At 35.2% G+C, this 15,255-nt stretch overlaps 1 protein-coding gene across 9 annotated transcripts; it reads left to right on the top strand.

Moving 5' to 3' along the window:
• The first annotated feature begins 717 nt into the window (after positions 1-717).
• LOC114264522 (E3 ubiquitin-protein ligase UPL4-like) lies at positions 718-9,083 on the top strand. Of its 9 annotated transcripts, none has more exons than XM_082874792.1 (7): positions 718-1,020; positions 1,118-1,300; positions 1,558-1,849; positions 2,001-2,127; positions 5,800-5,958; positions 6,052-6,213; positions 7,555-8,933. In XM_082874792.1, the coding sequence occupies exons 5-7, from the start codon at positions 5,863-5,865 to the stop codon at positions 7,630-7,632; spliced, it is 336 nt and encodes a 111-aa protein (XP_082730918.1). In that variant the 5' UTR covers positions 718-1,020; positions 1,118-1,300; positions 1,558-1,849; positions 2,001-2,127; positions 5,800-5,862; the 3' UTR covers positions 7,633-8,933. The 9 variants fall into 9 exon arrangements, 8 of the variants coding, with proteins under 8 accessions (XP_082730918.1, XP_082730917.1, XP_082730919.1 ...); XR_014333104.1 differs by having other exon boundaries at positions 736-1,300; positions 1,768-1,849; positions 7,555-8,562; positions 8,848-9,083; XM_082874791.1 differs by having other exon boundaries at positions 736-1,020; positions 1,768-1,849.
• Positions 9,084-15,255: the final 6,172 nt, after the last annotated feature.

Genomic DNA, 15,255 nt, shown 5'->3' with positions numbered 1-15,255 from the left:
ATTTTTGAGTTTTGTTGTTAAAAAGATGACACCTATTGATTTGTCATTACCTAGATTTGATTAATTGAAAAAGACAACTTGTAACAAGAAACATCAACTCGGCCTTGTCATCGTGGCCTTGTTTTCCTCTAAAGCAACATTCTACACTTACAAAAAGTATGCTAAAAATATTTTAAAAATAAAATATAAAAATAAAATTTATTTTAAATATGATTTATATTATATTAAATTAGATCTATAATATGGGTAAGTTATTTAGAATTCACAAAACCTATATACCTTAAAAGATTATTCTAAAATTTAAGGATGACAATTTTTTTGTGCCTTACTCTACCCATTCATCTCTTGCCCTGCATAGATTTTTTCGACCCCTACGAAGAAATGAGATAGATATGGGTTTTGCTCTCTTGCCTTGATTTTATTTATTAAATATATATATATATATGTATTATATACAATTCCTTTTTTTATGAGTTTTTCTATTCTAAAATTGATTTAATTTGTTCTATTCCCTATTTGATACGAGGCGAGAGTAGAAGATGACAAACCTGTCCCGTTGCCATTCCTAAACTTACTCCAAAAGTGACACGTAGGATGCAAATTAAAAATAGTGAAATATAAATTATACTCGCAAATTACAATGAATGTAGTCCATTAATTTAGTTTTATGAGTAATTTTTTTGAATAAGTATTATTTTTGAACGGAGAGGATAAATCTGTTATATGATGGGTGGTCCGTAAGGAATCCATATCCTCTGTCATGATTCTCTGCAATGCTTCCTGCTGTGCGGTGGTCTAAAATCACGTCGTTTTTTTGTTTTGGGTCCCTTTGCCCCATTTTCAGTTCTCTCTCATTTTGCCCTGGCGAACAGAGAGAGGCCAGGGCAAAATGACGGAGGTTGATGGCGATGGCGGCTAGTTGGTGAGGCGGTGGCGGCTAATCGGCAAGGCTGAGGTTGTGACGAGGGGCGATGGCAGCTAGTCGGCGAGGCTGCGGCTGTGACGCGAGGCAATGGCGAGGTTCTTCAATCTTCATTCTCACCTAATCTCTACTAATTGATGCTTCAATTTCTATTTCTCATTTGTATACATATTTCTCCAATTGTCAAATTCACAGTCAATCTCAACTCCACCACTTATGATGATCAAGATGTTCCCAGCCGTCCCATGTTGACAAATGAAGGGTCATCAATGAGATGGACTTCTTCGCCGACGATGAACACCACCAGTCCAAGGCGGCAGCCTCCACAAGCGATGAAAAGGACTTGCCCGGACCTGCGCAATTGGATTTCAATGTCAAGCAAGTTACCCATTTCAATTCTTCTATTTTTTTTGTTCATCATATGTATCAAATTTCTTTTTATATGTTTTTTTGAGATTAATTACATTTGTAGTCTATGTTATTTGAGTCAAATATTAATTTTGTGGATCCTTACACTTTAAAGTTTTTTTTTTTAAAGTTGGTGTTTATGTTCAAGTTAGAAGCTAAAATCAGTAATTTTGGAGTATTTGTAAAAAAATTAACGAAAATTTAACCCCAAAGTTTGGGAATTTCAGGAGTCCTGTGACTAGCTTTGTTAGTCCCAGGCATGGTACTCGATTCTTCCATTTGGGGCTTCAAGTTCATCCTCCAATGGGATAGATTACAGATTCACTTGTTTGTCTTCCAACAAGAGACCTCTATCTTTTGAAATTTGTCTTTTCAAAAAATTGTTTAGTTCTAATTCAAGATTGTGCACTTTACTAAGTTGAGAATGGTCTCCTCAGGCTGTAAGTTTTGGAGGAACAAATATTGATCCGATGGCATGGGAGCACAAAAAAACCTCGGGAATCACGTTTCCCTGCTCTAGTATGTTAAGTGTACTTTAATGAATTGTAACATTTCTACCATTTTCGCCTTATAATAACAAAAAATTCTCCTGTATATTTATGCACCTAATTGACAAATAAAGTTGTTATGTAAGGTTGCTAAACCTATGTTTATGTTTAAATGTTGCAAGCACCCTTCTGTGTTGAATTTATTTGAAGAGACCAATGCTTAAAAGACAATCAACATATTGCCATGTGCGGCCAATTCTTCATCATTACGATGGCCGCAAGTTCTGCCTTGAACTCCACATTTAAGAGGTAATAACAGTATAGACCAATTTAAATTTTGTATGTGAGCAAATTGAGTGTTTTGGTATTTGCTGAATCCAATTCTAAACCTATGTTTATGTTTAAATGTTGCAAGCACTCTCTTTGTTGAATGTCTTAGAAGAGACCAATGCTTAAATGATAATTAACATATTGGAATAGAGACAAACATAAACACATACAAAAGAAACAACAGTGTCCTAATAAAAACAAAAAAAAGAAAAAAAAAGAAAAAAACAAAGAAATAGCAGTGATGAGTAGTAAAAGAAGAATATAAAGGAGTTTGTCTATTTTATAGTAAAATGTTGGAGCTATAAGGGTTTGGATGAAGAATAACAGAGGGGGGTGTCTATGTATGTATGATATATTACTCTATTTTTGTTCTTGAAGTTGGCACAAGAATATGATGAATTTAAATTGAAGGAACAAATTTGGTTGGATTACTGAAGTGGCTCCTTGGTTGGCATGAATAGTGACTTGTTTGATCACAATGAAATTGGATCAAAATGAATGACGTGTCACCTTACAACTATAATCTTGTATTGTTCAAGGAACTTGTTAATGAAGTTGGAATTTTTTGGTATACAAGTAAGTTGATGGGTATTGCTAAAAATAGACACTCAAACCATTAAAAGATCTTCATGAATAAAACCATTTCTAAATTAAACCATTCAAATACCATATTGAGACTTTATTCAATTACAACATTGAACATAGTTACTTACAACAATATTGAAGTCTTGTCAATTACAACAACATTCAAAAAATTACAAATATTGTCTACTCTTTTATCACACTGGCTACTGTTGTCAACACCCTGACTTCCCTTTTTGTAACACACAAAAGTCCGTGAAATTATTTCTTTGGTATTTTGTTCTTATTTGCATACGTCATATTGAAGTCCACCTTTTCTCCATAGGTATTGTAAAAGCTATGTCCAGCTTGTTCACAATCAAATGATATCCCTAATCTTAGCTTCCAATCATCAACAACATTATTTTGTTTCATTACCTGCAATTCAATAGCATCCAAATAATAAAAGGATGACAAAACAAAACAGATTTTTATAAAAAGATGACTGAAAAATCAATTTTTGCTTTAATCAACATTATTTCTAACCTCATATCACTTTAATCAACAACAAATCTAACCCAATAAATCTACAATAGATTATTGCTGAAACAAAAAGATTAACACCTACTACATCAGCATCCTAATCAGTTAATTGTAAGCCATGTAAGCCTTTCCCAAACTATAAGTAAACTATAAGTAAAAATAGTATCTCTACATTTTTTTTTTATCTCAATAATAAATTTTAATTAATATAAGACCTTTAAAGTGTCTTCTTAATCAAAGACTATTGAAGAGTTGGTCTATCAATCAATGGTCTAAAACAATGAATCAATGTGAACCAAGTGTGACCGACTGCTGCTAAATATTATACAAGAAAGATGAATATATTGCACTTACAGTGAGAAAAAGCACTACAAGAAAAGAGCCCAAATAACACGGAACTTTTTGCGACGGTATAGGTACCGTCGCAAAAAATGGTCTTTTGCGACGGCATTTTCAGGCCGTCTCAAAAAATGGTTTTTTGCGACGGCATTTTCAAACCGTCTCAAAAAATGGTCTTTTGCGACGGTGGTGACCCCGTCGCTAATGAAAATTTTTCTATCCCGCTCATTCTAGCCTATTCGCGGTCATCTGTTTCCCCAAAATCCCCAAACCTTTTTGAACCAACCCAAAATCCCTAAAAACTTTAAAACCAAAATCCCCAAAACCATTTGGAACAAAATCCCCAAAGCCCTTGAGCCAAAATTCAACGACGGTGACGGACGACGGTGATCGACGACGGCTAGCAGCGAGGGAGCAGCGAGTGACGACGGCGACGGCGAGTGACGACTGTATGCCCCCCCCCCCCTCTCTCTCTCTCTAATTACATCCAAAGCCCTCTCATTTTTTTGAATATATTTTTTTCTCCATTGTTGTTTGGGGGTGTCATTGGTTTGAAACTGTGCCTAGAGGTGACCAGGTCTTCTTTCTTTTCCTCTCTTGATTTTCTGTTTCCATTCTCGTTACAGGTCTTCTTTCTTTTCCTCTCTTGATTTTCTGTTTCCGTCTCTGTTTTCTGATGTTGATTGCAATGCATGTGTTCTGTGTCTGTATGTCACTCAAATGCTTTATTAATTTCCATGATTTTCTTCACATTTTGGTTTCCTTTTTTCACCTTCCAGATGTTGATGTTATTGCCGTTTGCTTATTTTTTTGTTTATGGATCTTGTGATGCATTCAATTATTTTTTTAAAAATTTTTTTTTTCTTTTTTGTGTTGTTTGATTTTTGACATCTACACTAAGTATGGCGTTGGGTTTATATAATAGTTAGATAGTTAGATAGATAGTTAGATATAATCAAATAATCAATGCAATTAAGAGGAAGTAGTAGAGAACATAATGCTTCAACTGTTTTTTGTGGTGATTGGTAGCAAGAGAGTGAAATTTATTCGAATTTTAATATTGAAAAACCTTCAATGACAATACCTGAATAAATCACGACTGATTCTTGGTTGGAATGCTAGAATTTCGCTATTCCAAGAAAGTATTTTTTGTGAAATAGGATTCTGTCAATACTACTGATTTTTTTTCTGGTGGTTTTGTATAGTTGGGTCTTAGGAAGTGTGGTTCTGGACTCATTTTCTTTTGTGGATTTTATTGATTCTTTACATGTCTAAATGTAGGTTGGAGTGGGGCTGGTTGTGGCTGTGTTTGTAGCATCATCTTGATGCTCTTTTTCTAATAAAATGGTTACTCTTTAATTATCAAAAAAAAAAAAAAAAAAAAGAAAGAAAGAAAGAACTGAAGCATAAAGTTCCATTTCTGATCAATGTGTCAGATTGACAGAATAATCTACGTTTATGTTGCTGGTGGTCTTGGTACAATAATTCTTTGCACTAATTAAAATTGAATCATCACTAGAGCATATGGCTAAAGTGATTTGTCGAATGATACTGATATTGGCTGTGTGTAAATGCCATTGACAGTGCTGAATAGCACCTAGAAAGGAGTCAACTTGCCACTTTTGACTCGAGTTTTTTTTTGTTTTGTTTTGTTTTGTGTGTTTAATTCTTGTCCTTGAGAACAAGTAATGGAACGACAAAGAACAAAAATTGTTACAATGCAAGAGATGAGGACTTAGACTTTATTCTATGTTCCCCTTTCTCTCTCTCTACATATATATATATGGCGATGTTGTTGACTAGTTTTTTTTATAATACTGCTTAAGTACCCCAGTAATAAAATAAAGTCAGTAGTATTGACATTCTTTTCTTCAAATCGCAATTGACACAGTTCAATTTTTATTTAATTAGTGATGAAAATTTCATGGTTAAAGCAATTTTTGGGTCACATGGATTTCGATACCTGTGAAGCTAGTTGTGTCTTACTTTTCAATTTTTGCACTTTCTACTGTAGTCAATTTGTGTAAGAAACTTCCTTCTGAATGTCCTGCACCTTTAATGGAGGCAGTTCCAATATTGTGTAAACTTCTTCAGTATGAGGATCGGTAGGTTTGTATCATGTTTTTGTGTGTGCGGGTTATCTTGTCACTGGAATATTTGATCTTATGATTTTTTAAACATTTTCTTGTTTTTCCATGTCATTCTCAGCTTGTTGAAAATGTAGCCACTTGCTTGATAAAGATAGCAGAAGGAGCACGCCACACGTCTGATATGTTGGACGAACTTTGTAAACATGGACTGATTCATCAAGCTACACATCTGATAGACTTGAATTGTCGAACCATCTTGTGCCAACCAGTTTACACCGTATGCCGTCTCTTTATTTATGTTTTGTGTGATGGTTGTCCTCAATATCCTACCATGTCTATTTATTCAAACTTTTTCCATATTGGTTTACAGGGTTTGATTGGGCTACTTGTCACACTTGCTTCTGGTTCAATTGTAGCTGTCAGGACTCTTTTTGAGCTTAATATAAGCAGCATATTGAAGGATATCTTGTCTATTTATGATCTTTCTCATAAAATGCCTTCTCCTAATATGGTTGATGGACATTGCAATCAGGTACTCTTCTTGCTCCTATAGCAACACAATTTCATTAATCTGCAGCTATTTCTTTTCTCATGTTGATAAATATCATTATTGGAAGGAAATAGATATAAACTATTATTTCTTTGAATCCTCAACATTCTACTTGAACATGTGAAACATACGATATTATTAAGTATCACAATAGTGCTTATGGACGTAAGGTGTAAATGGAACAATTGTTTCTATAATGGGATCAAACAAGTGTAATCATAGTTGGTTTAGTTTGTTGGCTTGAAGTAGGCAGGTTTGACAATGGAAAATACTTGTGGAGGCATTATGCATTCTGTTTAAACTCTAACTAAACTCTACCTCTTTCTGAAAATATAACTTGGACCAGCAAATCCATTTTGACTTGCTATGAGTCCTGTTTACTCCAATTGAAGTCTTATGCATTCTGTTTAAACTCTGATTGAACTGTACCCGTGTCTGAAAATATAACTTGGACCAGCATTTTCATTTTGACTTGCTATGCGTCCTGTTCGACTCCAATTGAAATTTCTCTTTCTGAAATTGCACTAGTCTACCACCATAGTTGAACCACAAATCCTACATTAGAGATTAGAATTTGGACAATATGACTTGTGTATGATACGAATACGAGTATGATGATACGACAAAACCTAAAAAATAAGATTTGTGCTTGTAAAAACTATATATATTTTTTTATATATATAAATTTTAGTATCGTATTATATATAAACAATTTGTGCTATATTAGCTTAACACTGATGTAAAATAGAAACAATTCTTAGAGAAATTGACTCAATTCACAACAACAATCTTGAATGAATCATGCTATCAAAAAAGTTTAAAATACAAACACAAACATCATTATTAGACAAACAATAATAGCTCCCACAACAAACACACCAATGATTCTTTACGAAAATTTCTAAATGTTTTTGTATCGCTCTACACACAATGTAGTGTTGCTATACCATTGCACACACTGTTTTTTGTCCCACAAAAGCACACACAAGCCTCATCACATCTGTATATATATAAATACATGAGTATGGATAAACCATCAAGCCTTTTAGACTTCCCAAGAAATCTACCAACCACCCGATAATAATAATATTAAATTCATTTGGTGCATTCCTGAACCCAGCAGACCACCACTTCCAATGAGCACAAATAGTGTGCTAATTATAGATAATAAAGACCTATCTAGAAACCACTGTGTACCTCAATAACATGGACAGCCGTATGGCTCCCAGTAAAAGAAGCTGAAGTAGTGATTAGGTGAGAAAGGAGAACAAAAGAAAGATGCAGGACAATTATCTAAATGTTTCTTAATCTGTCCTTGATCAGAATGATTTAAAAACAGGTCAGATCTTCAAAGTCTTTACTCATAACCTCAGGTATGCCTACAGTCCTATCTGGTTATAAATCATTAAATACACCATGCTTTGATTGTTTATAGATTAAATTTTATTGGGTTTGAAAAGAATATACAGAACATGCATGTTAATATGGTTGTTGTCTTCATATGTGTAGCTGGCTCCCTTAAAAAATATGCATTTTACAAAAAATAAGATTTGTGCTTGTAAGAATTGTTTCTATTTTTTACTATATAAATTTTAGTACTCATGTTAGTCATATATAGCATACACTTCGGTTTGACACAGTACTCCCAGCAATACCCTTCTTGAGTATTTTTTTTTACCCGAGATTTGTATGTTTGCATCAAAAGGCTAAAAAATAACGATACATTAAAAGCAAAGAAGCTTCATTATGACCTTTAAAGCTTTTTGTTTCATTATAAAGTTTGAGTTTACATAATTTTTTATATGTATGATACTAAAAGAAACAAAAAGATGCACAGGTTTCAAGTCCAGAATATACTATAAAGCTGGCTTTTGGCATATTTTGATCGTATAGCTGCTTCACTTATAACCAGCCTTTTCTGCCAAGACGAAAAAAAATAACAAAAAAACAAAAACTGTAACCAACCTTTGACATTGACATAAATTATGCATTTCGTCAGGATGTGCTTATTGCTGTGTATTTGGTGTCTTATTATTGCCCATGTAAGCCACACATTTGACTGCAAGTTGGGAATCTTTTTAACTATTGCAGTATTTCACTTTCACTTTCATCTACTTTGAGGTCACTATTGCAGTATTTCACTTTCATCTATATTCATGAATGAACTTTTGCTATCACCTCATTTTATGTCAAAAAATTCAATGTGATAATTGTGTGTAGCTGACTCCAAACACTTGCATCAACTTTGGTTGAATTGTACATCAAGTTAAGTCTTTTTACATGAACTTCAGCAAGAATTGGCATTTTCTGTAAACAACAATTGTCCAAAAGGTAAAACAAAGCAGAACATAATTCCATAACTTTCCTCTTCTAAATAGTTAAAACAATATGAAGTGAGACGAAAAAATTGAGAGAGCTGTAGAAGGGTAAATTGGGAGAAGATGGGACTCCAATCGGGTCTTCGGTTTGGGAGTTAGGGCCGGATTTCTGTCTAGCCAAAATTATTTACTAAACTATCTTTGTAATTATATAGTAGTTAATTTTTTATGTTTTTCTGTAATTAAAATATTAACACAATTATATTGTCATTAATTATTTTTATTTTGTTATTTTCAGATATTTCCGGAGTAGCAGTTTGCTTCTTGTCGCAGGCGTGTAAAGATTATGACTAACTTTTGTTTTTGTAACCCACGGAAGAATCATGAAGAAAATTTTTGTTTTTTATTTACGTTATTTAGATTTGTGAACAACATTATGTATGTATTATGCAACATTATGTATGTATTATGCAACATTATGTAGTGGAATAATTTTGCTGATGTATTGTTGTGAATGAAAGAATATTTTAATTATGGATGAATTTTTATTTATATACTGAACTTTTTATATTATTATGTAATTATCGGTTTTTTTTTAGTTATTTTTCATTTAATACAGGTCATTTTCATATTTTTAATAATTTTATTACAAGTTTTTTTTTTTTTTTTTTTTTTGAGACGGCAGCACACACACTGTCTCAAAAAGAAAAATAGAACCAGGGTTTTTTGCGACGGCAGCAATGCTGTCGCAAAAGACAGGGAAATTGGTTGAAAAGGAAGACTTTTAGCGACGGTATTATTTTCCGTCGCCAATAGTGCTTTAGTGACGGCATCAGGTGCTGTCTCAAATAACCTTTTAGCGACGGTATTTGTGCCGTCGCAAATAACACTTTTAGCGACGGCAAGACAATGCCGTCTCAAAAAAATTCAGATTTTCACATGTTAATGCCGACAGCATTTTTCCGTCGCAAAAAGGCATTTTTGCCGTCGCAAAAAAAAGGCGACGGTGTTATACCGTCGCTAAAACCCTTTTGCAACCCCCTTTGTTGCGACCCCCCACTTACCGTCGCAAAAGGCCAGTTACCGTCGCAAAAAACTTTTTGAGACGGCGTTTTGAGTATTTGCGACGGCATTTTACCGTCGCAAAAAAGCAATTTTTTTGTAGTGAAGGAATCCGAAAGCACAAATTATGTAACTGCTAAGGGCTTGTTTGGTAATAATTTCGTTTTTAGTTTTTAATTTATATTTATAAAAATTTTAAAAATTGTCATAAAAACTTGTTTGATAATTTTTTTTGATTTATAAATGGTTGTCTCAGTTTATAAATTTAAGGAAAAAAACGTAAACTCAAAAAATGAATTTACGTTGGTTTTTAGACAGAAATTTAAAATTTTGACTAACAATTTTTTTCAATTAATTTTTTTTTAAAATAATTTTTTTTGCAATTACTTTTTTGCAATTAATTTTTTTTTTCAATTATAATGTGTAGGATCTCATTGTCATAAATAATAAAAAATAAATATTAAATATTTTAGGCCTTAACAAACATTTTTTAATTTATGTTTTTAAAATTTTTCAAAGATTTTGTTCAAACTAAACGCGTTTGTAGTTTATGTTTTTTCTAAAAATAAACAAAAACCAATTTATAAAATTTTTGTAAACATAAACAAAAAATGTAAACATTACTAAACGCTACCTAATTGTTTTATTTGATACTCAAGATCTTGCGCATGTACAAGCCTTGAATACAGTAATTTATACCACGTCATAAAAAAATAAAAGAATGAGTTGGTTGAGCAAATTGTGCATAACCCCATTTTAGACCCTTAGGCCTTGATGCCATTCTCATTAGAAATCATCCCAGACATTCATTTTGTACTCCTCAAAAACAAAAAATCTAACCCAATAAATCTACAACAAATGCCCCCTTTCTTCTTCTTTTTTAAAAACAAGTTTTGTTTTTGTTTTTGTTTCAGAGAGGAGAGGGAGGCTCATTGTTTGTTTGTTTCCTCAAAAAATCTATTCTGTTGGAACAATAAATCTGTCCTCTGTGGTTTGTTTTCTGCTATAATAAATCTGATTTTTTCTTCCTGTTTGTGATTAAAATCGGAAACAAAAAATTCACAACAAACCCTTATCAAACTACAAGTCAAAATCGTTCTGTTGGAACAATAAATCTGAATAATCTGATTTTTTTATTTTTTTTGGTCATCAAAATCAGAAACAAAAAATCCACAACAAACCTTTATCAGATTACAAGTCAAAATATGTTCTGTTGGAACAATAAATCCGTCCTCAGTGATTTTTTTTTTCCTACTACAATAATTTGATTTTTTTTTTTTTTTTTTTGGTGACAAAAATCTAGTTTGTTTTCGTACAATAATTGGAAACATAAAATCTGCAACATGTGGAGGTCAGAAATTAACAAGTGGCCGCATCTCTTACGCTGTGTTTGGTTGGAGGATTTGGAAAGGAAAATGGAAAGGGAAATGGAAATGAAAGGAAAAGGAGAAAGAATTAATAGAATTCCAAATCCCAACTATGTTTGGTTGTGTTGGTTATAAAATAGAATTGATGTCCTAAAAGGTCTCCTATTTCTTTATTTATTTCTCACCCCTTTCTTTTCTCATATATTTTTTATTATAACCAAACATAAATAGAATTACATTTCTTATTCATTTTCCAAATCCCACCCCAAAAACCCTAACCAAACACAGCATTATAGTCGGTAATTTCTCTTCAACCATTACAACAAACAATTAACAAATCAACAACAGACATATATATATATATATATAACAAGAACAAATGAGAATGATGAAAGGATGTTTTAGGAAGATAATTAAAAATTACTTTTTAATTTTTTTTTTGATTTTTTTTTTTTATGAGAAAGAGAAGTGCATTAAAAATTGAGAACTTTTCAAAATAGGCCTTAACAAAAAGACAGGAACCATTGGCAGCAGATCTGCAATCGGTCCGTAGTATTGAGAAGAACATGGGCGTGGACCAATGTAGGTCTACGTCAGAGACCACTGAGAGCATAGGGTAGTTGCTTTCAAGGGTTTGGATTAATATGTGTATCAAAAATGTTTCCCACCCCTATTGGGGGTCGACCCTCAGTGAGGTGTTACTGGGGGATTAGTCCAAAAAAAACAGTTTTTTTTTTTTTTTTTGTTTTTAAGTTTTCAGTCAGTGGGGGCGCGCCACGTCACTGGGGGCGCGACCCCCACTGGGGGTATGCAGCGGGATTGTATGTGTATTTGACTCTTAAAGGGGTTGTTTGGAGTGTCTTAAATAAGTGTATTTTTTGTCTTTTTAGATTAAAAAATTAAGAAAAAAAATATAGATGTTTGGGTTAATTTTTTGACTTTTTATGGAAAAATATATATTAAAAAATTATATAAATTAGTATGTAGAGGAAAATTAGAATTGAGAGTTGTGCAACCGTAATTTTTGACTTTTGATAAATATTGATAATTTTTTAACTTTTTGAGTAACTTTTTGACTTTTTAACTTTTTTATAAGTTGCCAAACTTGGCCTAAGAATGAAGGAATGAACACTGGCTGGCTGTTCCAAAAAAAAAAAAAACAAACAGTTGCCAATGGATTTCCATTATGATTGAGAGAAAAAAGGTGGGCAAACAGATTTTTTTTTTCTTTATAAAAATAATTTATTGTAAATAATGTGATAATAATATTTTTAAAATTTGGAGTCACCCGGCAGAAGAATTTTTTTTTGTATATAAAATTTTTTATATGTATATTTGTGTGATTACATGGTGAATTTTTGCTAAATTGATCATGGAGGACGTGCATGGTTTCTAGGGAGTATATATATCATTTTCACAAGGGAAATAGGGCTTTGATGTGCTCACTTTTTGGTTTCAAGAACAATTCTTGTTGGTTGAAGAAAAAAGCTCCTTCAATTCTTCGAATTTGATAGTATTGTGGACTAGTGTCAAACTTGTACACAAGAATTGATAAATAATATTATCATTATCACATTATCATATTTTATCAAACTTATACACAAGAATTGATAAATAATATGTAATAAAATAAAATAATACAATCTGTCACGCCCTAAGCCCTATGACAATGCCGCACATTTATTCAAGTGAGCATGCAAGGTTAAGAGTCCAATCAATTAAACCAACAATAAAAAATGCTCAATTTAAATATTTAATTATCATATTTAATTAGGCGCTTTATACAAGAAGTCTTTCTCCAGTCCCTACCTGAAGTGTGTGCACCCGAGCAGCGTGGAAACCTTCCTTTACGAAATTCACGAAGGCATCTGTGGCAGTCATATAGGGGGCAGGTCCTTGGCCTACCGAGCTATTTCGCAAGGCTACTGGTGGCCGTGCATGCAAGCCGACGCCCAGAAATATGTTCGCAAGTGTGAGAAATGCCAGAAGTTTGCCCACCAGATTCACCAGTCGGCCAGGGAACTTCTTCCCCTCACCAGCCTTTAGCCCTTTGCGATGTGAGGGCTAGATATAGTGGGGCCGCTCCCAACAGCACCAGGCAACCGGAAGTTCTTCATCGCGGCCACAGACTACTTCACCAAATGGGTTAAAGCGGAGCCTTTGGCAACAAGCAAGGAGAAAGTCGTGAAGCGGTTTGTCTGGAAAAACGTGGTCACGCGGTTTGGCGTCCCCAAAATTCTGATCTCTGATAACGGCGCCCAGTTTGACGGTCGCCTATTCAGAGGGTTTTGTGAAGATTTAAAGATTGAATTCTACAACTCTACTCCGGCTTACCCACAGTCCAATGGTCAAGCCGAGGCGTCGAACAAGATCATCCTTGATGGGTTGAAGAAATGGCTGGAAAAGGCCAAGGGAAAGTGGGCTGAGGAACTCCCCAGCGTCCTTTGGACATACCGAACAATCCCGTGGCGGTCTACCGGGGAAACTCCATTTGCTTTGGCTTATGGCATGGAGGCAGTCATACATTTGGAAGTCGGCATGCCCACCCTCAGACGTGAAAGTTTTGAACCTGAGCTGAACGCTGAAGCCATTGCCCTTGAACTAGATCTAGTGGAAGAGTGTCGAGAAAAGGCTCTCATCCATGTGGCTGCCTACCAACAAGAGCTCTCAAGGAAATACAATAAAATGGTGCACCCCAGACCATTCAAAGTAGGTGATTGGGTCTTGAGGAAAGTCATGGGCAATACCCTGGTGCCAGGTGAAGGCAAACTAGGGGCAAATTGGAAAGAACCCTATAAGATAACCGGTCTGGTGGGCAAGGGGGCATATCACCTGGAGGACTTGGATGGTAGAGGAATACCCCGGCCATGGAATGCATCCAACCTCAAGCTGTATTATTTCTAGCTTTAGCTTTCTTTTTGTGCAAAGGAATTTTTTGCCTTACACTTCATGTAATATTCATTTTTGTCAATATATAGAAATGACTCATCTTTGCCTCAACATTTTTAATGTTGTTTTGAGTTTTGAGATTCTCAACCGAGATGATTTACTCTGGTTGAAAGAATTGATGTTTTGCTCAACTTGGGTATTCTCAGCCGAGATGATTTACTCCGGTTGAAAGAGTTGCTGTTTTGCTCAACCTGGGTATTCTCAACCGAGATGATTTACTCCGGTTGAAAGAGTTGACGTTCTCAGCTGTATCTACTACCGAGATGCCTTTGCCGGTTAGTTAAGTTAAGCAAGATGGTTATTGTTGCCGAAGTATTTTGTCCGGTTGAGGTTACTCAGCTGACCGTGCCAACACTTCAAGAAAATTGAGCTTTTTCATTGATGATAAAAATATGTACAAGAGGTGGGGCAGACAGCCCGGTTACATGTGCAGAGCAAAAAGAAAGAAAAACAAAGAAAACTACACTAGGGGGGAAAGGTTAGTGAATTCGTCCCCAGCTTCCTCCAGGTTGATCAGTGGGGTTTGATCTCGGACGCCTGTCGCAGTTTGGCCAGGCTGCTCCTGCTCTTGGCGATTCTCTCCCCTAGCATCTGCCTCGCCTTCTCCTTCAAGTCCTTCCTCGGCCTCAGCCTGCAACGGGCTGAAGACGTCGTTGGCATATGGCACGAGATAGCTCGGTAGGAAGACGGCCGGTGGGGAGGCAAACATGTCGGTATCAGGACCTTGACCGAGCTGAGTGCAAGCAGCCTTCCAACCTGCCTGGAAGTAGATGACCTGGGTGGCAAAGACTTGCTTCTTGTAACTGTCCTCGGCCTCCTTGACGCCTGCATTATTGGCTTCTTCGCACTCCTTCTCCCTTGACTTTTTGAGTGCCTCAAGCTCGGCTTTTATTGCATCTCTTTCTTGCTCGGCGGCGTCAATCTTGCCGAGCAAATTGGTGTTGTCAGCATTAGCAATCTAAAGAGAGGACTTTGCTCGGCCGAGCTCGGTTTGAAGGCTTTGGACTTGGCTGGCAGTGTCGTTTTCCTTTTGCCGTAGTCGATGGATGCGCTCCATGACCAAGTGTTGCTTCTGGATGGCCTGCAAGAAGAAAATTGGATCAGAGTGGAAACCGTGCAAACACTTGTGAAAATTTGAGTAGAAGTTTGAGACTCTTACCTTGGTCATGGACTTCACGGCCGACTTCACCAGCCGGGTGTCTGGGACATGGTCGCTTCCGACCACGTCGCTTGGCAGGAGAAGGGCCTTGGAGAGGTCAAAGGCAAGGAGATGTTTTTTGTTGCCCTTCACAGAGGCCGTTGCTGGGATCTCCTTACCCCAGTGCTTG

The sequence above is a fragment of the Camellia sinensis genome, chromosome 6 (assembly GCF_055761805.1).
Source record: "Camellia sinensis isolate YWXY chromosome 6, ASM5576180v1, whole genome shotgun sequence".
NCBI lineage: Eukaryota > Viridiplantae > Streptophyta > Magnoliopsida > Ericales > Theaceae > Camellia > Camellia sinensis.
Note: the sequence above shows the minus strand (reverse complement) of the source record. Positions and strands in the feature narration are given on the sequence as shown.

Coding starts and splice junctions, on each gene's coding strand:
- LOC114264522 (XM_082874792.1), top strand. CDS start 5,863: ATGTTGGACGAACTTTGTAAACATGGACTGATTCATCAAGCTACACAT. Junction 5,959..6,051: donor TGTGCCAACCAGTTTACACC/GTATGCCGTCTC, acceptor ATTGGTTTACAG/GGTTTGATTGGGCTACTTGT. Junction 6,214..7,554: donor TTGATGGACATTGCAATCAG/GTACTCTTCTTG, acceptor GTCCTTGATCAG/AATGATTTAAAAACAGGTCA.